This window comes from Carassius gibelio, chromosome A24, assembly GCF_023724105.1.
Source record: "Carassius gibelio isolate Cgi1373 ecotype wild population from Czech Republic chromosome A24, carGib1.2-hapl.c, whole genome shotgun sequence".
Lineage (NCBI taxonomy): Eukaryota > Metazoa > Chordata > Actinopteri > Cypriniformes > Cyprinidae > Carassius > Carassius gibelio.
In genome coordinates, this window is record NC_068394.1 from 16824736 (window position 1) to 16849161 (window position 24426).

Sequence of the window (24426 nt, forward strand, 5' to 3'; positions counted from 1 at the left end):
TTCAGTTTAGAGTGGCTGGCGGATATTAGGTGTTGCGAGTCAATCCTAATATCAGACCTTCAACCCTCGCAGGGTGTCTAGGCATTTCACCTACTCAGGAAAGAGGGGAAGGAGAAGGATAGGTAAAAGAAGAACAAAACAAAACAAGGCTGCTGTGGGTTTTCCTAGCATGTGTTACAACTACTATTGAGCTAGGATGTCAGGTGCAGCTAGTGTGTCGTGAACCTTAACTTAGTGTCAGGTGTTCTACCTATTGTGAGGATGGCTGCACGTTTCTTCATGGTGGGTATGTGTAACTTTGTTACGCTAAAAGTTGGATATTCTACCTGTGGGAAGAATATGTTTGTTGACTGTGTTATCAGTAGATGTGTTTACCTCTGGGTGTAGGTAATGTTGTGTGTTAATGGTGAAGTGCATGTGTGGTCAGATCTGTTCAAGTCTGTGTTGTCTCCCCCTTTTTCTAGCATGTCACTGAAGACTGGCTCTCTGCATCTTTGGCTTGGATGAGGGCGTGTCCATGGTCTAATGAGGGGTCAGTCCAGCAAGGCAGGAAGTTCTTTAGCACGCCGTCGGAGGCAGTTTGGCATGGCTGTGTGAAGCTGAGTTGCAAAACTTGTCTCCTATGTTGCATTCTTCTTGTGATGCCTTCTGGCTGTAGCAGACTTTCTGACCTTCTGTGCTCTGGTGGTTGCTGTTGCACAGACAGGGAATGTGGTACTTGGAGTTAATTTGACAGTTTGTTAGTGACTGAGGTGATGTCCTTTAGTACCTCAGATTTTTCATCAACAGTTGGCCGTTAAAGACTTGTTCATTCTGGGTTGTTGTTGAACAGGTGCTTGTCATCTCTGATGTGGTGCACCAGGTGATCACCGGCCTTCCGTTCTGTCGCTGGTCACAGCGAGCATGACTCAACTTTGTGGTCATATGCATGTAAATTGTCTTGAAGGAACTCTCTTAGTTGTTCCATGACTTGTTCCGTGTCTTCTAATGGTAAGCGGTTATGTTCTTGTGCATACTCAGCACTGTGCATGTCTGAGTGGTGCTGAGGTGGGTTTTGTTGTCGCATACCCACACGAGTTGCTCTTGGATGAGTCAGCTGATTACCTTTGGATATCTGGTTAGGTTTCCAGATGTTCTTATCCTTTTGGTTTCTTGAGAAGCGTGGCTGGTCCCATGGATTTTTCCAGCAGTTGGGCTGAAAGCGGTCGTGGATATGGGTGTCACGTTCTCTGTGCTCTTGATGGAAGACTCTGGTGTTGTGATGCCACTGGGTGTCGTCCAGTGCAAGGCTTGAGTCTTTGTTGACAGAGTTCAAGAGTGTGAATGTTTTGTTACCTTTCTTTGAGGCCAACTTCTGCTTGTTATAGGCCTTCTGTGTTAGGTCACGCAACTGTTGGATGGTCATGGAGTTCGGACAGGCCATGACACCTAGATGGTGACTGACTCCAGGGTGCAGATTCTTTAGGAAAAGGGTTTTGAAGTTCACATCCTCTTCAAGGTCAGAGTTGTTGTGTGCACCAAAGTAGGATTGTCGGAGTCGGTTGTAATAAGCTTGTGGAGTCTCTTGACGACCTTGTTTGGTTTCCAAGGCAGTTAACAGTCCATGTTCAGACTCTGGGTCTGTAAACTCTTTAATCAGGACCTCACGAAGTCGCTGGTAGTTTGACTTGGTTTGACTGGGCTGTCGATCTAGAAAGTTTCGTACCTCGGAACTGGACGTGGCTCTAAGGAGGTATAACCAGTCTCTGTCAGTCACATGAGGTCTCACTTCCAGGTGAAATTCGATATCTCGCAGATAAGCTTGGATGTCGGGGCTCTCTGTGGAGTTCGGGTTGAACCTGCTGATGTTTTTAGACAGCTTGTTGAGGTCTTTGATGGTCATCCCGTGTGCAGCTTCAAGGCCTTGGACGGGAGGTTTTCTTTCGTTGGCAGGAAAGGGTTGTGTGGCGAAGGCAGGTGAGGTTTTGGGTTGTGGCCCTTCGCTCCTTTCGTCATATGCCAGTTCTTGGACGTGGGACTCTGCTCTGCTCAGCAGTGATGAGGCTAAGAGAGGTTTCTCTTTCCTTGGCTCTTGTTTGTGCTTGTAAGCATTTTGGAGTTCTTTTCTGACCATGTAGAGCTCATCGTTGGTATCGTCTAGTTGTTGGGTCAGATTGTCCGTTTCAGTTCTGTACCTTTCAAGGTGGTCTTTCAAAGCACTGATTTCAGAATTCTTGTTTCTGATGTCTATCTTGGCTTTCTCTAGTAGCTGTTCGGCATACTGGAGTCTGTTTACCAGGTCTTTCTGAGCAGCCGTTGTATGTTGCTGGTCGAGCTGAGCTGCTGCCAGGGCTGCTTGGAGCTTCATAACTTGTTCCGTTGTTTCCTGCTCCCTCTCGCTGGGTGCTTTGAGTTGATCTTGAACTTTCACTTCCAGCTTGTCTATGCGACGTTGAGCACGTGTCAGCTCCTCTTGAAGGTGGGTGATGTGCTTGTCGCTCAGTTTCAGCTGGGTTGTGAAGGCATAGCTTAGTGAGCTCGTGATCTTGACTAGCTCCTCGTGGTTGTTGTTCTGGCTTGAATCTTGTGTCAGGAATCTTCTCAGGATTAGGATTATTATTAAAAATAATAACAGTTCAAATGTCTTTGGAGTGAGGCTGTCTGTCATGCCTCTCAGCCAAATGTTCACATCTTCCCCATGGGCAATGGGGTCTGCAGTCTGCGGCATGTTGGCACGCTGGGGAGAAGAGAGACTGACACAGATCTGTGTGGAGTAAAAGCCTATGTGTGGTGGGACAACTAAGTGTTGTATCAGTGATTGTGAACCACTAGTGAAATGTGGTGATGACTGTGTTGGTCTCAGGGTGTCTAAGTAAACTAGAGATGCGAAGACTTTGTCACTCTAATGAGGAAGAGGAAAAGAGAGACAGAGGTGAAAAACAAATTCAAATGACAAGCAAAATTTCTGTTTTTCAAATGAGGAAAATTATTTTTTCCAATTAAATGTTATCAAAAACGTAAATAATATTATTATATTTCTTGCTTTGGACAAAAGAATACAATAATAATTCTGATATCTCTTTCCTTAGTCTGACAGGATTGACACCGTACACCTTTCAGTTGGACCGCTCACCAGGGAGTCAGCGAAGGCGACAGTTGCTCAACACGTATCTCTATTAAATTGATCTCAACGTTGGATGAGATGCTAAAACTTGGATTGCGTTTCCAAATGTAGGGAGGTTATGAAGAACAAATGAGAGGATGATTACAATCAAATTCATAAGGATGATTCGTCGTCTTTGGCACGATTGTGTATTTACTTCACTTAGAATTGATTGATGGTTCTTACATGTCCTACAAATGTAAAAAGAGAAGAGGAAAGTAAAGGAGAGAGAGGACGGAGATGGTAAGTCTCAGTAGCGGTTATCTGAACTACAAGGAGAGCGTTGTGTTAGTTGCTGCACAACTTATCAAACAAAATAAACTTTAAGTGAAAGAGAGTTGTCTTTCTAATTTATTTGAACTCGTAGTGAGGGATAACAATGTCTCCTTTTAGGACTCAGGTTTGTCGTTCCCAGGCTAGGATACACAAAAGAAATGGTAAGAAATAGGAAAATAAAATAAAAATTAATAAATGGGCAAAATATGCAAACATGAAATTAAAAAGAGGAAATCAATAAGTAAAACAATAGTGGTTAAGTGTATAACCAAAATAGGAAGAGGGGTAAAACGCATTCAAATAATTAAAGGTCTGAATAGCATATATTCAGATGAGTAATAAATAAATTAGGAAGAATAAATTTACTTAAACTTCCAATGTTCAAGGCTTATTCATTCCTAAAATAATTAGACCCAAAAGAGAATACTAGAAATAAAAGATCAAATGAAATGATCTGAGAGGGAAATTTTAAATGCTTCCAAATAAATTTAATGTTTCAATTAAATTTCAATTTGACAATTAATAATTGTGAGTCAGTATTTCCCTTTCTAGTAAAATGAAAATAAGTGGTCTAGTGAGAAAAGAGAGCGATAAAAAGAAAGAGACTAACAAGTGTTAGTTAAGATGTTTAAAATGGTTAAATCACGTCAGCGTTGCCCAAACACACATTATTCTACCACTGGATGGTAATGCTAACGGCTAACCTTTGAGGCTAGTGGCTTTAGTATAGACTTCAATGTAAATGCAATGGTTTCGTTAGCTTAGCGACACCGCAGAGTTTGTGCGCTGCGCGTGCACAGTTCAGAGTTGCTCCGGAAGTACGTTAGGCTTCCGGGTCACGGTCGTCACTATGGCAACCAAAACACATTCTAGTGGATCAGCACATGAATCGTTGCATTGTTGCAAATACAGTTAAGCATGTTACATGAAATGTCGGCTCATTTCAACACTGTACAAATAACAACACCGCCTTTCAGTTGGTTTTGCGATGTGGCACTTAAACTCTCAGTTTGTATAGATTTAAATTTATCTTAATTCAAATAGCAGCTTCCTGCTGTAGTTAAGGGAACACAGTTATATCAATCTCAGCAATTTGAATCTCCGTGCCAGTTTTTCTGGACACAAACATAAAAGTTTTCCTTCGCTGTTGGTACACAGTTAAACTTTACTTGATCAAGCTTTTAAAACACTCCCATTCAAATTACTCTCGGACACACGCAGTGTTACGCGAGATTGCATTCACTTTGTGAACGGATACAAATGGGCAAACATTGTTCTCTAATGTTTAACGTTAACTTAGGGGAGTCGAATATCAAATTTGATTCGGCAGTGGAACACGCACTGGCAATCAAACTATATGAAATATGAATACGGGGACTTTGATAAATAGATTGAGGAACCCGCTCAAAACTATTCTTTATTCACCGATTTATATCCCTTTTGAAACACTAACAGTTTAGCTCCGTTCAGCAAACAGTGACTGAGATAGCGTTTGAGACACTGGAACACGCAGTGAAATCAAATCAGCTATAAAACAAGGCATTACACAAATGAGGAACACGCTCAATTTCTACCTTATTGTACGATCTCAGATGTTTACTTTTAAGTTCACTTACTGCTGTTAACAAAGGGGAGACGGACTCGAGTTAAAGTCTCCTCTAGCTCCTTTCATTCAAGCGGGAGGGCGCGCGCTGCTTACGTCACACTCTCAAACACACACGTCTCGCAAGCTTCTCATCTTTCATTCCTTTAGCAAAATCAAAGATTAAATAACTTGGTTTATGCTCACAATTTAGGTTAAACTGCCCGCAATCATTCTCCACCATAATAAATGTAAGGGAAACAGGTCAATTTAGCTCAAAGGGAATCATTTAAGATTTTAAAGGGAATTTGAACAGAATCACTGTTTCACGGCTGCTCACGGAGACGCGCCTGCGGTTCAGTGAACGAGCCGTTTCACATCAAATCTGCGCTGGATACTAATATCCAAACTATAGTGAAAACACTATCAATTAGCACAGTAACAAGATCGACAGTTTAAGACATTAACTTGTAAGCACAAAACACAAGATACTTCTCTTTTCAATATGAATAAGGCTTTATTAGATAAATCTAAGACATTTAAACTAATCTAACACATAAACACACGCACACACACATTCACACAAGTTGCAGGAAGGTCGAAAGTTAGGGAAAGATGAGTTTAAGAGAATGGAAATATGGAATCCCAAGTTAACAGCAATATGTTAAATTGCATAAACATGAACAACCATCAATCACGTAATTAACGCTCGCATTGAGTTCCTCAATGAGGTTAAAATTATATTAGATACACCAGTAAAGGTCACAGTCTGGAGGTAAAGTTACTTGCATCTCCTGTGAAGAAGGAGCCTCGGTGAAAGGGCTATCCCGAGGTCGTTGATTGGCTGGAAGTTCAGTCTCTGAAGTGACGTCTTGGGAAGCCCGTGGTTGTTGGGCGTTGGCTGAAAGTGCAGAGTCGTGTTCGCTGGTTGAAGTTGAATGGACGTTACAAAACTTAACTCAGAACACGAAACTCTCAAACGGAAAAGAAAAGAAATAAAGTTTGACGAGACTAGGTTGTGTTCCTTCTCATAGTAGCAGCAGGCAGGCACGCTGGAACCGCGCTCAAAGAACAATGATGACTACCGCATGGCTAGATGCTACAAGCTAAAGCTAGGTAGCAAAGCTACAAGCTAAAAGCTAAGAGCAGGCATGACTGATAGCACGAGCAATGCTAGAACTAAAAGCCGACATGGCTAATAGCAGCAGCTAGACTAGAACTAAAAGCAGACTAAAAGCAAGGCATGACTGATGTCCAAGCAATGCTAGAACTAAAAAGCAGACTAAAAGCCGACATGGCTAATAGCAGCAGGCAGACTAAAAGCAAGGCATGACTAAAAGCAAGGCATGACTAAAAGCGAAATTACATCGTGTCCAAAGTATTTAAAACTTCCTGTTGGCCACCCCTCAAATGTTGCCTTGACCAATCAGATATGTTCTTGAGTCTTGGGTATCATAAATCATTTGTTTATCTTACCAAGCATGTGGTTCTTGCCTCACAGGGTCTAATTTTGGACATGATTTCTATAACATGATTATGATATATTTTACAAATAAATGATTGTCAGGGCAATATCAAGCAAGAAAATTCAATCACACACATATCAAACACGACTATGTACCCTTCAGCTATACCATAGTCATTTAAAGAAAACATACACGATAAGTGATTATAACATGATAGTCAAATGTGTGGGTTACACGTAAATGAATATGGAGTTAAGCAATAGAATGATTCATTCATAAGTCTTTTTTGAGTTCATTCTGGTCCATATATAATGTATAAAAAGGGTTTCTTTGCCATTCTCTGGCAAAGGACTTTTCTGTGAAGACAAAGGTTTAAAGCCCTTCCCCCTTAGGAATTTCAGTCTGGTTTCACTGGCTGGGGGGGGAAGTCAATGCAAGTATTTAACTTGATCTCCTGGGTTTACATGTGATGTCCAGCGTTGCATTCCAATCACGAACAATAAATTTGACAATCTCTTCTTTGAATTAAAATTGTCAATAATTGTTCTATTGGTGTTAATGTTGAAAGCTGTTGTGTGAACAAGTTGGTTGGTTGGTTATCTTGCTTGGTTCTTGTGGCACTAGAACTGATTTATGACTTCCTGAGGAATTCAGCTCATGTTTCAATGCACACAGCTCTGATAGACTCTTTGATTTGTCTGATTTGACTCATTTCTGCTACAATTCAATGCATTGCAATTCGTGGATCGATTCTGAGCTTAGATTTTAACAGCAGATGGTGCGCTAAGCTAGTCTTTAGCCGCACACTCAAATGCTCACGAAGAAGTGTGCTTGTGCGTTTGGCTGAGTAATGTAAGTGTTTAAATGTACTTTCAATTCGAATTCACAGTGGGCTGTTTCAGGCCAAGAACAGTCTCAGTGAACTCTTAGACCCAGAGGTGTAATGCTGCAGTAGCTTCTGGCCGACTGCACTGACAGAAGCAGTGAATACAGACGCGTGCGGATAATCAATGCCACGTCACTGCAGGCGTCTGAACAGCAGGTGCTGCTCTGAGAGACCGGGGTCGAGGCTGAATGAGACCGCTGTGCTTCCACAGGCACGTTTGGGGAGGGGACGGTGGGCTGAAGAAAAGAGACGGGTCCCCGCAGACCACAGATACATCGTTCAATTTCTGTGGGGTGACTCTCCCCTCGCGGAGGAAATGGCAAAATATAAATAGCCCCTTTCACTCTTTTTTCCCAACCCTTTCTCCTTGATCCCGAGCCCCTCAGCTCAGCGGGATCCAGGGCCCCAGACAAAATGTCTCTCGCTCATTCATTCGAGTTTGCTCTCTAGCTCTCTCTCTCTCTTTTATCTTAATGAGAGGTTGTGGAGAGAGCTGTCAGTGTGACAATAATTACAGAAACTCACCAGCTGCAACTGGCCCCGGGCCCCAAAACATTCAACACACAACTGTGAGGTCATGCTAAAAAGGCAAAAAAAAAAAAAGTACTGTATCTGTACTGTATCTCGGCCGTCTCGCAGACGCTGAATACAGGGTTACTTCAATAAGACGACAGTGGAGAATCAAATAACAGTAGTTATGATTGCTCACCCCTGTAATTCGGATAATGTCACGCTCAGTCACACAGGCCTTACCCAGTGCCACCACAAACACACGAAACCACAGAGAGGGGATATCAGCAGCTGACTCACTGGCCCAACCAGGGGTGTATGAATTTTTAACGTGTCGCAGTGTGGTTTCTAGGGTGTTATGGTCTCTGAGATGTTCTGATCTGTATATATGACTTCAATCAATGCGAGTGAAGTGATCATCATCAGCCAAGAGTGATCTCTAAGAATAGCTCATCCCTCATGATCTATGTGATTTAAGAACAGCGCTGCAAATTTAACCTACATTACACTTTCAATCTTCAGTGACTAACTAGTTGGGACTAGGGTTGGGTATCGAAAACCGGTTCCATTTTAGAACCAGTTCCAAATATCCAAGAACCAGGTATTCGATAAGAAAAGTGCATTTCGATTCTACTTAACGACTCCTGCGTTCACATCTTAATGTGATTTAAAACTATTTAATTTAGAGGAATGGAAAGAATCTGCGACTTGCTAATAATTGATTTGTTTGTTCCTGTTTAATTACAGACTGTTTACTTGTCTTTAACACTTTAATATTTTAAATTTATATTAATCTAGTTGTTTTTGAGGTGGTATCTTTTCTTAAAGCAAAAATTTCCTCTTGCAGTGTTTTGTAGGCTGCTGATTTTTCAGCTGCAACAGAATGCTTTGTAAAAAGACAGAATACATGTCTGACTTATTTTTATTTTATCTAATTGGAATCGAAACTAGGAATCGATAAGCAAAACTGAAATTAAATTGAAATCCGAAATGATACCCAACCCTAGTTGGAACCAAATGTTGGTTTGCCATTATCAATAAACTTACGATTCCCATAATTTAAAGAAATACATTTGTTTTATCAATAGCTTTGGTTAAATATTTGAGCTTGAAATTAAAGAGTGTTCAAATGTAAAACCATATACAAATCACAAATAATGTTATTTCTTAACATACATCATTACAGATAATGTGTGATGGGACAGACCAACCTCGTACCAGAGATTCTCTTTCTTATACTTGCCTTCCAAACATCTAATCATTCCTAAATAAAGATGTTAACTAGAGATGCTAAAATACTCAAGACATGAATTCTTGTTTTATCAAAATGAAGTTTTAACACATCTAAAACATTAACATAAACTCCTCTTCTTTTTTTTCAGAAATCAAGAACTAATAACATCATTGTGCTTCTCCTGTAATCTTGATTTAAAAAAAGTTTAGATATGTATAAAGGAAATGTATAATGATCAATACATGTATTAATCTTTGTTAATGTTAGTTCATAAAAATACAGTCGTTCATGTTTGTTAATCTACAGTGCATTAACTAATGGTACCAAGCACAACTTTTGATTTTAATAATGTGATTGAAATTAACATTCAGATGAATACATACTGTAGAAATATCGTTCATTCTTTAGGTCATGTTAACTAATGAGCCTTTAGTGAAGTGTACCTTAGATCAACCACACAAGACACTAAAGTGATCTTTCTTGGTGGGACGTGCTTGATCCGTGTGGACACTTCAGAGTTTGCTGAGAAATCTCACACATAACTCACAGTTCAGAGAGAGAACTGAATACACATGAAGGATTTAATACAGACCAGAGAGAGAGCAATCACACATCAGCATTATCAGACATTAACTTGCTGACAGTTGTTGCATAACACATCAACATGATCATAAATCAAAAACCAATAAGGAAATCCCATCTAAACACAATCAAACTTCATAATCATATCTCATGAACAGTGATGAGAAGCGATATTTAGAATTAAAAATCCAATAAAACTGTGTTTTGTTTCAACAGAGAGCCTATAATGCAGTATTGTGCTCTGAGGTTTGAATGTGAATGGCATAAAGGCCTGTTGAAGACAAACATTACAGCAGTTTGTGTATGATTCGTGTTTTTAATAGCCACTCTTCAACATCTTCTGTATTTATGAAAGCAAATCACGGCAATGTGAGGCCTGACCACAGCCTTTTACACAATCCCTTTACAATTACACTGATTTACCTCTGACTGTTTCCTCTCTCTTATATTTGTGTCGTTATGAAGATAAATATCTCTAACGTTAGTCAGAATCAGCCTCGCATGTATTTCAGCTCTATTCGCTAATCAGACATGAACTCTGATAAATATCTGTCATCTTACCTTCGAGTGCTCCGGTGTGCACCCTGACCCCGTGTCTTCGTGTCTCCGGCTCACACTCGATGATCAGCTCTGTTTAGATCACAGGCGTGTTTTCTCAGCTTCATTGTTTCACGGGAATGGTTTTTCTAGGCATCCAACGTGAGGAGACCTCGACCTGCGGTTCTACTCACAGCACTGCTGCGCTATCTAACCTGCTGTAGGAGGCGGGACTGTCTACAGCTTACTCGTCTGCCCATTGGTTAGCCAAGAGCGCTCATTGGTCAGAGCACAAGTCCATCAATTGTATACATATTACACGGTGCACTGTTACTGTGGTCAGTTTCGCAATTCCCATTAATTATAATAATTGATTATTATATTATATTATATTATATTATATTATATTATATTATATTATATTATATTATATTATATTATATGCATACTTTTGTTTGCTGTAAAATATCTTTAAATATATTGAATCATGTATCAAATAAACCTGTTATCTGAATTTTGTTATGACATAGATGATTTTATCCTGCCTGGAGTGCATAGCTTTCTAGCATATTTAATAATATTATCTGTTAATAATAGTAGTAGTTAATCCTATCACTAGTAGTTAATTGGGGATTTGTTGTCACCCCTGATTCATGTACAGATTAGTCCAAAGGTCTGAGATCACATGGATTAGATTTTTTGTTTATTATTTATTTATAAACATTTTTTATTTAGATTTTTTGAAAAATTTGTATTTTCGTAATTGTAAAGAAAGAAATGCTATGGAAAAATAAATCAATTGAATTTAAAAATAGTATTGTATTTATTGTTTTAAATTTTAAATGTTTAAAGAAAGTACATATATATATATATAATGTTTTAAACCAAAAGAGTGAAGTATCTTAGTCTTTCTTTTATCAGTTTTTTTATACTCATAATTTGTAATCAAAAACTTTTTTCATTAAATTAGAAAAATATAAGCAGTGATCTCAAGCCTTTGGACTGAACTGTGTACTACATCATAAATTGAAAGGATGCATTGTCTGTATAACACCTAATCTATCAGTTTATCTCTGAATGCACCTGAGTGAGCTACATTGATATGAGCGTATTCAAAGTCCCTCACGCTTGGCTGATGGAGCCATTAGATGGTGCACAACATGCTTCAGGATGCAATCTGTTTCCTGTCCTAACAGATGGATGTGTCCTGGACCCCTGTCTTCTCCTGTCCATAATCCCAGAGCCTCATGAACAGATATTACAGGAATATATATATATATATTTTGCTGAAAATACTCACCCTCAATTCATCCAAGATGTAGATGAGTTTGTTTCTTCATGGGAACAGATTTAGAGAAATGTAGCATTGCATCAGTGTGTCATCAACGGATGCTCTGTAGTGAATGGGTGCCGTCAGAATGAGAGTCCAAACAACTCACAAAACATCACAATAATACTCAAGTAATCCACAGCACTTCAGTCCATCAATGAATTAAAAACTGCACATTTGTCAGAAAACAAATCCCTTATTAATAAATTCTTAACTTTAAACCGTTGCTTCCGAGTCCATAATTCATAATAACGCTTCCCCCAGTGAAAAAGTCCTCCCTCTGTTTATTCTGGATTATTGTGATGTTTTTATCAGCTGTTTAGACTCTCATTCTGACGGCACCCATTCACTGCAGAACATCTGCTGGTGAGCAAGTGATGCAATGTTACATTTTCCCAAATCTGTTCTGATGAAGAAACAAACTCATCTCTTGGAAGGTCTGAGGGTGAGTATTTTCAGCAAATTATCATTTTTGGGCGAACTATTCCTTTTACAATGTATTTATCTTCTTTTATAAATGAATAGAAGAAGGTCAGGTTGTTCCAAACCCATATATTGATATTTTAGTTTTTATGGAACTTACATTTTTTTGATAATATTCATAAAGACAGTCCATAAATGAACTAAAATACATCATAAGTACTTCATACGACTGTGCCATATATTCAAAGTCTTAAACAGATATGCAATAGCTTGAATATAGTTTATAACTGTTTATCTTTTTTGTTCCACTTTAGAGCTTGATAAACTGTATTGAAAAGAGCTGCATTCACTTTATTTCTTCAAAGCCCCTTTCTGCATTCCACAAAAAAAAAAAAAAAATAACACAATGTGAGGCTGGGTAAGCAGTGACATCATTCTTGATTGAACAGTTCCTTTAAGGAAACAGCCTCAGAAGAGCCCCCTTGTGGAGCACTGGGGAAATGTCATGCTCTACCATTTAAAAGATGTATAACAAAAATATCTCCAGGCCCTGCCAACAAACCCAGCAGCGATGCATCATGACCACAGCTTTCATATGACCGAGGGCAGCGATGATTACATTGATCTTAAATCTAACCTTTGTGACAGGGTATAAACAAAAGAGAATCAAATGAAATACTGTACCACCCGTGTCTGGAGTTATTTAGGGGGGGCTGATTTCATAAGATCTAACCACATACCATCAACATCAGGACTTCATATCGGATACAAGAGATGCAAACACAGAGCATGTGCACAAACAAATGCACAACAGCTACAAAGATGATGATGGTTATGATGATAAAATATTAACAGATATTTATCAACACAATCACGAGAGTGAGTCGAATAAGTTCACAGAAAATTGTCAAAAATGACATGGAAGACACTTCTGTGTCTATAATACATCATTTGACATTGCATAATCTTATCATAGGAGGTTTTCTTTCAAGTCTGATGAGATAACACACACACACACACACACGCACACAACCACACAAACACACACACACAAGAACAATGATGCCTAATTCCAAGCACAAATTCCTCCATCGTTCAGACAGGGATTGCATCGATCGCTTTGGCATACCCAGAAAGTTAATTTATAACATTTTTACAACAGGGTTTTTGTTCTCTTTAGATATATAGCCCACGTAAATATGGATGACCCTTACCGAAAGGTCAGATTAGAGCAGTTTAACTGGTGGGTCATGACCTGAAGAATAGGTAGAAAATGGGCAAAATAAATAAATGAATAAACCTGGTAAATGTTAAATAAAATGCATGTAATTGTGCATATTGAGATACCAAAATAAGTACAGAATATTAAAGGGGTCCCGGTTCCAATCAAACACAATAATTTATTGCAAACTCATCCGTCATTTGATTGAAGCTAGAATATTTTAAAGTAATATATATATATATATATATATATATATATATATATATATAACTAAAAATGATTACATTTAGTAGCTATCATATAGTATTTTAAAGACATTTTAGTGTACCCTGCCCATTAAGCAAATTTGGCTGGTTCAGTCAAATCTGGGCAAAGCAGACGTGAAACTGGATTAGCATTCGGTGTTTAAAAAAAAAACATAAACGGGCCATGTATTCAATTCAACAACATATATATATACCTTTAACAAATTGTTAATAATAATTGGAACCGTAACATCTTGAAAAACAAGCCAAAAACCTGACCATTAAACACAAAAAGGTGCACAAATTCATTGATCAGTGTGTGAAATTGCAATACTGTATTATGATTTATCTGTGAGAGTCTCTGATCACACTGTTTATAGATTTAGGCCACTGCTTCTTTCTCTTACTTCAGAGACAGAAGAACATAAATCAATGCTATCAGAGGGGGCACTATGGAGCACTGTTTTTATTTTCCCACATCAACAGTTAGTGAAGACATTACACTGATGGCACTCTTTTCACAATTCAAAATAAATGCTGAAGATCCAGACATTCAGTGATTGCACATTGGTGAGAGAAGGTGGCTGAGAAACACTGCACACACACACACACATATATACATGCCCCCTCATGCGCTCGAGTACACACACATTGATGCTCTCATTTGATCGGTGAGTCCAGAATCTCTTGGTAATCTTGTCGGATGGCCCGGCCCACCCTGTACAGCTTGAGACCCGTGAGGACGAACACGCTGACCATGATGACAAGCGCTCCGAAGACGTCGTACACGGACGGGATCATCCGCAGCACGATGAGCTGAAGAAGCATGGCCACCACGATCTCCAGATGCTGCACGGTGCTGACCAGAGCCGGGTGGAACTTGTTGAGGGCGTAGTAGACGCCCAGAAACGCCACGGTGGAGCAGATGCAGATTCCCGTGAGATAGCCCCACGTCTCGCCATCCAAGGGAATGATGGGCTCTTGCATGATGAACATAGTGGACGCCCCCCACACGGTTCCCGTCCAGCCGAACGTGAAGAGCGCCGCCCACATGCTGACCCGCTCTTTGATGGCCCGGTACACGATCATGGACAGCGCGGCGGTCAGACCCGCCATCACAGTCATCGTGTAGCCAAAGGCTTCCTTCCAGAATCCCAGAGGAGACTTTTCTTCGTCTGCGATGTTGGGGATCATGACCAGACACAGGCCGAAGAGGCTACCTACGACCGTCACTACGTCTGTGTAACCCAGGCGTTCGTCTAAGAGCAGGAAAGCCAGAACGGCGCTGAAAACTGTGGTGGTGGCCCGCCACATGATGGTGCCATTGCTGGGTGGAACGATGGCGAAGGACGTGTATGCACACGTGATGGAGATGACGTTGCAAATCCCGTAGAAGAACAAACGCAGCCGATAGCCCTTCGGCCCGAAGGGATCTTCTTTATAGTAGAGGACCACCAGTATAGAAAACACTTGGATCACCGAGCGGATGAAGATGAGCTCTAATGATGGCACTTTGGAGCGGTCGGCTGCTAGACGTGTAATGAGGGCCACGCATCCGTGTGCGATGGCCGCCCCAAAGAGGGCGCCCCAGGTGACCCGCGACGCCAGGACCGAGGCCTCGCCGAAGCTCGCCAGCTGACCGCCCACTCCTTTATCTCTCTGATCGGCTCTGGGACGGGAATCCATAGTGCCGAATAAAGTCCTGCCGGGGCCGCTCTCTGACACCAGTCTCTTGCTCGGGTTGTTGTCCATGAACGAGCCGAAGTCCTCGAAGGATGGAGCGTCATCGTATCCCTCATCGCCCGGCTGGGGGAAATGCGTGGCGTACTTCGCCGTGACCGTGTTGGGGTGGATTTTAACCTTCTTTTTGGAGCCGTACTGTTGCCTCGTGGGGGACGGATCCATTTTCTTCAGCTACAGAAGAGCTGTGAAACAACAAACACCAGAGGATTAACTGATGGTATAAACACAAATATACAAAATATGCTGAGTTTGGAGCAGGACTATAATATAAACATTATATAATTAAAGGCTTTCGAATTAGGTAGTTACAGGAACTAGCCACCAGGACGTGTTCTGAAAACGAAAGACATTTTTTCCTGATTGCCCAACGCTATCTCACGGCGAATTCATACGTATTTTACGAGGTGGCTTATTCGTACGAATTTGTACAACCTCACTCGTACGATTTTATACAATTTGTCTAAACCCCAGTAACGGTTAGGTTTAGGGGCGGGGTTAGGTGTAGGTAATTCGTACAAATTCATATGAATTGTGCAACTCGTAAAATACATACGATTTGGCAACAATCGTATGAATTTGTAAGAGTGTGGTCGTACGAATAAGCCACCTTGTGAAAAATGTACGATTTGCCGTGAGATCGGGTTGGATTGCCCTCACTCCACCCGATAAGAAATCTGGAGTGACGTAATCCGGCCGAAAGCGGCGTTAATTAAGCGTGATGTTCATTAATGTCATCAGCTGGAGGATGGAGTCCCTGGACTTCAGTGTCTGTCCACCAGTCGCTGTTTTATTGTCTTCATGTAGTTCGTTTTTTCTTCACGTGGCTTTTCAAAAATGACAGGACAGTGTTTCGTATAGCATGAGCTTGGCCAGTCAATGTATACTTAGAAGCTCCTATTGTGCTGGGTTAGACCCTACTCTGAATTAAGAGCTATTCAGACCCCCAAAAGGTGTTCTAATAACTCAAATCATTCCCAGTTCCTGCAGTGTGGACACTAGGAACTATGAAAACCTTCCTCTGCGAAAAACCCTATTATTTATTCATTTTCATATCATCCCAAACACGGATGCTGTCATTTGATAGTACAAGATGAGAAGTGATATTGTGATGTACATCCAAGAGTAAAGGACTACTGGGAAGAAAGAAAAAAAAAGTATGGCTGGGATGGAAGTTTCTTGGGTTTTAAAATGCAGAAGTGGAGACTAAGCAGACTAAAAGATTTGAGAAGTCTGGCATACGTCTACATAAAGAAGTCGAGTTATCACATTTTAGTTACACATTAAAAGATCAAAATGTAATCATACGTACAGTAGCTGAATTTGTTCACAAGCTCTATATCATGCATTTACAAAATAGGATGAATTTTCATTCATCCCCCCCCCCCCTGCAGTGAGCTATGTACCCCTATGTATTACTAGTCAGAGAAAATTGAGAACAACTTGGGAACCAAACAGGCCGGTAGATTGAGATCAGGATATGATTCCAGAATCAGCTGGTTCATAGAAAACATCAGGTTTGATCCTCATGATCTGTTGTTAAAAAAGACTGATAGAGCTCTACTAAGTGACTCAATGATCTGTTCACAGCAGTTCAGAGGTTAATAGATCACCAGAAGGCAGCACTGTCAGTGAATATCAACTTAAATGTCATTCATATGTCATATTAACATTTATGATGTTTATTTCAAAGCTTGAAAAATATGGTCACTGTAATTCAATCTGCCTGAAGATTCCTTAAAGTTGTTCATTTTGTGTTTGATGGTTGAATAATAACTGCATATTGGATGACATGAATGAGAACATATTGTCAGAATCTTCTTTTTTTCGGGCAAACTAAACACATTAAGACTGACACGTTTTGACGGAGGTGGGTCTATCTAGAACAGTGAATCTAAAAAGCATATTTTTGCCACTTTAAGCTTGTATTGTGGTTTCACAGAAATGCAGAAGCAAATCTTACATAATTCATAACTCGCTGCTTCAACGGTCTCCCTGTCGGTCTCTCTCTGCCCCATGTGTACAGCTATTTCTATATTTAAGTGCTGTAGCGCCTGCTCAGATAAGCAGAATTTGATTCAGTGTGATGGGAAGAAATTATGTAATGAGGAAGGAAACTAGATCCTGGTGAAACAGGTTGATTTTGAATTATCAAACTCCAATCACAATTTCAGCATTACTAAAGCATGTTAAAATCTGCGTTTGAATGTTAAGCAAAACGAGATGTATCATTGTGGATCTATTTCTTTGAGTACAAGCCAAAACACTGTAAAATGGACTTGTTTTTCGGAGTGCATCACACTACCAAAAAATATGGTCTTTTTTTTCACCCGATCGAAAGCAAATAATGTTTCCAACAACCAAAATCCCCACCAGAGGGCAACAATATCAACAAGATCCTCCTGAAGAAAGCCCATCTCATGCTCTAACCTCACAACTCGTAAAAATGTCGTATTATATCAAACTTCATATTGGCATATTGCTCTCATGGTGCACCGTGAGGCTGGAGACATGACAGATCTGCTGAAGAAAGCAGGATTTATTTTAGGTTTGCAAGGGCCACAGCCTTTGAACCACATATGAACCTGTCTCTGGTTTCTGTAATAGATTTCCTACAAAATGCTAGATACTAAAAATTCACGATCATTAAAAACAACAGTAAATTAACGGAGGAGTTTTGGCGTAGAAAATAGAAATGTAAAAAATTATAGAAAATGCTTTACTAGCCATTTATTTCACCAGCAAACGATCTATCATGCATAATATTATGTATTAATTTGCATGCACTTTCGTGTAAATACTCTTAACTCCAAATTATGCACGCAGCCTAAAATACTTTTCTCTCCAAAATTTGATTACTTATTAATTTCTTCATACAAACACCGTTTGCACATCAAATCAAAACGCGTCAGATTTATTTTTAACCTTCTGCAAATGTCGCCAGCGCAAGTGCATCTCCATACTGAGCGCCAAACGAATTAAATGAAGCGATTTTCACTCACCACACTTCTTTCAACGAAAGGATCCTGCTGTCTTTATAGCTATAAGTGTTTAATTCACTGGCTTCAAGATACGGAGAACTGCGCTCGCCATGTCTCCATCCTTTCCTCATGGACGCGCTGGATGTCTCCAAGGTGCGCGCATCAGCCGCGCGACGCTCCACACGCCTCCTGATGCTCGTGCTTCTGCTGGGGTGATGCTCAACACAGACCCCCGTGTCTCCTGTGGGGTAGACCATCTTCAACCTATCACCATCAACATCTTCAGCGTCAGAAGAAGCACGTGCACGCTGAGTTGATCTTATTTCTTGGCAGAAATGGGCACCACGCTGCCTTTCAGACAGTCTCTCATATTATATATATATTATATATATATATATATATATATATATATATATATATATATATATATATATATATAACTTTTTTAATTTATTTTTTACGTGGAACTGTTTAATGTCAGAATACATTGAATGAAGTCTTCCTAACATCTCGGACATCTTGCGCATCTTCTCTAGTTTGATTTCTAATTACCCTCTAGATGGGGCATTACCAGAACAGCATGATCAGGGGCGTCGCTAGGCCCTTTTTAGGGGGGCTTCAGCCCCCCTAAACTTATGCCCAGCCCCCCTAAAAATTATTTGATTTAATTAATTAGTGATCGCTTCAGTCCCCTTTAAAATCTCATTTGAGACGGTGGCAAGCTGCATCAAGTTCCGGCTCCTCCCCTTATCTGAGTCTGCATGGATTCAGCGCGTTTTTCAATCCACAGGGGCGCCGAGCAGAGCGAACATCAGAGAGTACAAGGTGTGTGTTTGTGTTTGTGTGCGTGTGCGCGTGTGTGTGTGCGTGTGGTGTGTGTGTGTGTTCTCGCATCCAATACCAGTACGTCTTCGCTGCGTTCACTTTCAGCCTTTATCAAAGTGTGACAGATTTTTTTTTCTTCCAACAAAAAATGAAGCGATTAACACCCATGAAAACATACTTTAGAAAACGATCATGATTTATTTTAATTTACTTTTTGAAATTGAAAACATATTATTGTGTATTTCGGCATTACATTATGCAGCCATGCAAAATAAATTATTAATGACACACATCATTGTCTGAAAGTACTAAATGGCACAGAGAGAGAAACATAATGTGGAGTTATTTTGTTTTCTATTATTAAACATAATTTTGTATTAAGTAATAATTAATCATTAGTGTATCATGATACATATATTAGAGTAAGAGTAGGCTAAAGGGATCTGTGATTTTTTTTTTTTTTTAAGTAATTGATTTATAGAAGTGGCAAATTGATAATGATGTTATTTTTAATAAATATAAATAAATATAGAACAGATTAAACATATTGCCAATAGACAATTACATTAATACATGTTTTGTCTATATTCTTAATGAATATTAGCTGGTTAGTTAAATGATTTGAAATGAAATAAATGTTCAGGGGCTGACTTGATGTATAACCAACCGTATTGTTGATTATAAAGGCTAAAAAGCTAAAAATTAATAATAATAATAATAATAATAATAAAAATAAAATATAATAATTTATATTTCATTGTAGATGGATATACAACATTTTTTTTGTCGTGCGGGAGTAGGTCTGCAAATGAGCAACAGTCAGGTGAGAATAGAACAGACAGCCTCACACACACACACACAATACCACTGTGTTCCCAAGATTCATTGCAGTCATTGAACCCTTATGTTGTTTTAATTTTCTGCCAATTTCCACGTACATTTCATAAGAAAAAGCAGTGGTATCATCAAAGGATAAACATGAATGTCCTAATACTGAATCAGGAAGTCTTTATTGTAAAAAAAAAAAAAAAAAAAATCTACATTCCCAATTCAAAATTTTCCAGTGACTGGTCACATGTAAAAAACTGTATTAGTTTTTTTTTACAGTGTTATATATGGCTCAGTCAGTACTCCTACTCCCATATATGAAATACAGGGAATACAATGGAATAGTGGATTGCAATAAGGTTAGTAGTATACAACCCTACCCTAATAGTAAAATAATATTTTTTAATCATACCCTTATTGGGGGCTGAGCCCCCCTAAAATCAAAATCTTAGAATCGCCCCTGAGCATGATGTCACCTTGGTTGTCTTTTTTAAAATGTTAAGCAATTTAATTAATGATGTGTCATATGGTTAGATCAGGTTTTGAACACGTTATGAAGCCCTACACCAGTCAAAGGTATAAAATAAGAAATTATGTAGCAGTAGAATTGTCTGGCAGGAGACAGCCAATCATGAAACTGTTTGGCTCATTAAATATTCATGAAATCGGACATTCACAGGAACTTTTCATGCATGGAGCCCCGCTTACACATACAGCATCCTTAAAAACACTCCTACATAAACTGTCAAATTGTTGAATTTCTCTCTTAATTGTATGTAATTGTTAACTTAAATTGTTGAATTTCATTGTAAAACACTCATAAAATTTTTATTTTGTAAATTGTTGAATTTTTTTTTAGAAATTGTTCGTAAAACCATTCTACATAAACTGTTGAATATATGACTAAACCTTTTGTAAAACTATTATAATATTTATAAAACCATTTTTAAACTAAAAGGCTCCAATGTATTTTTGTGTAAATCATAAAAATATTTTTATTTTGTAAATCATGAACCCATTCCTATGTGAATAAATTACTGTGTAATTTATAAGACTATTCTTTATGCAAAATGTTGAATTTCTTTATAAATTGTACAATTATTCTTTTGTGAATTGTTTCTGTGTAAATCATAAATTCATTCTTATGGAAATTGTTTCAATTCTGTGCAAACCTTGAAAAGTAAACAGCAAAGCCACTCTTATATGGATTACTGAATTTCTGGGCAAATCTTGAAAGTATTCTTAAGTAAATTGTTGAGTTTCTTAACTAACTCTTGCATTAGTTGTTTAACTTTTTATACAATATTTGCACAATCTGCAATACTTATTAATCGTCAAATGAAAGTTGTTTGTAAAACCCTCTGCTTATTCCTTTGGTCAGTCTGATATATCAGTTCTTGATTTTCTTGCCACATTGTTTCAGAAAAGTGTAATGTTTCCACTGTGGTCAGTCACATATTCCCCTCCAGATGGGTCGTGGAGCAAGGAGGTGAACTGCTGGGTTCATAGTTTAAAGTCTTACTGTAATGTTTCCACTGGTGCTACAATAAACAACCAATCTTGAGCCCAATGACACACTGCTGAGTTTGTTAACAGTAGCTAGTTACATTATTGCTGGCCTAATTGCTATTCAAAGCCCAGTAATGTTCATAAAAAAAGAGTAATAAGATATAAAAGCTTAAAAGGCAGCGTGTTCACATCTGAAGTAACACTTGCACACGAGTAGAATTGGAATTGTACATTTCTGGAAGAAATGCTGGGTGCATTGAGTGGTTGCCAAAGTGTTTTATTTGGTTTTTAACCCATTGCTGTACAGGATGTTTTGGCTGGTTGCTCATCGGCCCAAATTCAGAGTTTCTATGATATTCTCCCTTGATAAGGCTCAGGTCCCCGTCAATGTTTTGGGCTGGAAATAAAATTGTCAGATAAAAAGCCCAATGACTACCGTTTTCTACTAAAAAAACAACAGTGTTTTGGGGCCCTGAAATTAAAACCGTTTGAAAATGGGTTTCAAAGTGCAAGTTTTTGAAAACAGTACCGTTATCGTTACCGTTCACTACAAAAATGCATAGCGTTTCTTTACAAAGAGACATTGCCATCTACGAGCCAGCCGTGACTTTTGAACAGGGATACATTTGACAGGGTTTTCGTCTCTATTTTAAACTTTTCAAAAACATAAAGGAAAAACACAGTTTTTAGTACAATCATGCGAGTCTGTAAGCTTGGACACTGGGGAACCCTTTTTTAATAAACGTAAAGTAATAGAAAAGTGAAGGAAATTCTATTTTCAATTCAAAATGTACATATTTAAGAAAAAAAAATGAGTAGCTTGCATCACTGGATATTAATGTCTTTGAACATTTCTAGAGTAAAACAGTTCAGACTAACTCATGCTTGAATTTGCGATCTGCTTCTGTAAACAATAAACCCCGCCTACTTTGATTTGATTGGCCAAATCAACCATTCTGACTCTGATGAGTGTTATTAGACAGTCCAGGCTAAATATGGACCTTTTAAACTGTTTTGTCATCCTGCAGTCATGTCAGGTGAATATACCCATAGATTTAGTGGAGACAAGCTACATGTCAAAGTTTAATAACTGTTAGATCGTTCACCCTAAAAGAGCAGAAGTATATAGTGATGCTTCCCTTAGCAGCAAGCATCTCTGTTTCTCTTGAGGAAAGCTCAGTGAGGTGAAGATAATATTAATGACAGGAATAGCACCAGAGGAAGCGGGTTGATGTGAACTCTCCGTCCCTGTGGGACTCTAACTCCTCCAGCCGCCTGATGCTCAGACACAACCGTTCACATCGAGACTGAATTCATAACTCTGAATTCTGACTGACTCCAGCGCTGTCATATCACTCACAACACAAACACTCCATTAAACAACAACAACAACAACAACAAAACATAAGGGTTAGTAAATAATTAAGTTTATCATCACAGGAGACAATACCTAGTTTCACCTTCCTGAAACCATGTGATTACCTAATAAACTTCATCTGCAAACGTTTGAATTGACATATTTATTTCTTTCACAAGCTGTCAAAACAATCACGTTCATACAAATCTGCAGTCTAATCTAATCTAATATAATATAATATAATATAATATAATATAATATAATCTATTTGAATATATTTTAAAATGTAATTTATTGTGATGCAATAGTTTTCATTTAGGTTAATAACAAATACTGCTTCTGAGATGTTATATATATATTAATGCATTAGAAATTGTAACTCAACATACAATGGGGTCAACTTTACTGAAACAATTAAGATAAGAACCTTTCACGCCAAAAATAAATAAATTAATTTAAAAAAATGCTTTTTACAAACTCAAGAACAGAGGAGGAAATAGCCTAAAAGGCCAAACATTCTGATTTCATGTGGTATTTAAGGAGCATGATTAGTTACATAGCATGTGCAATATGAACATGTAAATATTGCAAGCCAGGTTTCATTCTGAATAGATTAGAAAAATAAAACTGTCCATGATTCTTGATTTCTGTCCACTGTGCACATTTGAAATCCCAGTTTAGATTTACAGGCTCAGAGCCGAGCAGACGAACACAGCCAGTGATCCAGAGAATAAACAGTGTTGTAACTGTATTACTGTATGATTTCAGATGAGTCCCGGATGCCCACGGTGAACTAATGAGCCAATCGCTGTGCGATATTATCATGAGCATCTCCAGAGAAACAATAATGAACCGCACATATACAGAGTGTGACACTGTCAGCAGGAAACAATGTCATCTGCACTGGCCGTACGAAATACATTCATCTGTCTCTTCAAGACTCAAACGTAATTGAACCAACACAAATATCCCCCAAACAAATGATAAACGCTGAAAGGTTTTGCTCAGCGATGCTCCGAATGGTGAAGATTGGATTTAAATGGGTATAAGATAGACTTTATATGATTAGGGTTAGGGTTACATGTTCTTCAACTTTTCTAGCAAATTATTCTTTTTCAATACATTTATTCCTTTGAAATCTTTATCTATTTTAAAATCCATTTTAAAGATATTACTGACGCATTAAACTTTTGTTTTATTACAAGGCTTTTTCTTTAGAAATTTGACAATTATATAACATCATTTATTATTCTTTGTTTTTCATTGTATCAGAATATTTAAATATGTGAAATGCATGAAATGAATGAAAGAGTTAATAATTTTTTTTTATCAAAACATAAAAAATGTAAAATGCAATTATTAATTAATTAATGCAATAATTAATAAACTATCTGTATTATTGTTATAATGATTAGTACTATTAGTATTATAATCGTGCAAATGCATTCAATTATTATTATGATTATTTTATTAGAACATTTAAACATGTAAAAATGCATTGACGTATTAGAGATACAAGTTTATAAAATGAGTTGATAGAGATATAAACTCACAAACTATACATAAACTCACAATCCTGACTTTTTTCTCATAATTGTGCATTTATATATAAGTCGGAACTGTGAGATATAAAATCAGAAATGATTATTTTATTTGTGTGTGTGTGTATGTGTGGCGGAAACAGAACAGAACAAATTTTACTGTGAGCATTTCAGTTCCTGATGTAACCCAGCCTCTAAAAGTCACTTTAT

The 24426-nt window shown here is 38.4% G+C and overlaps 2 protein-coding genes across 2 annotated transcripts in view; both read right to left on the bottom strand.

Annotated features, from left to right (window-relative positions):
- Nucleotides 1–10427, bottom strand: part of LOC127946188 (cytoplasmic protein NCK1) — a 50153-nt gene extending 39726 nt beyond the window's left edge. The window contains exon 1 of the mRNA XM_052542555.1: nt 10240–10427. The gene's annotated coding sequence lies outside the window, so the exon portion shown is untranslated. The remainder of the gene's footprint in view (nt 1–10239) is intronic.
- Nucleotides 10428–13883: 3456 nt separating this feature from the next.
- On the bottom strand, nt 13884–18427 carry LOC127946025 (solute carrier family 35 member G2-like). The gene is made up of 2 exons (XM_052542311.1): nt 18178–18427; nt 13884–15360 (listed from the first exon to the last, which is right to left on the bottom strand). Exon 2 carries the CDS (start codon nt 15338–15340, stop codon nt 14096–14098), a length of 1245 nt encoding a protein of 414 aa, XP_052398271.1. The 5' UTR covers nt 15341–15360; nt 18178–18427; the 3' UTR covers nt 13884–14095.
- Between the last annotated feature and the right edge of the window lie 5999 nt (nt 18428–24426).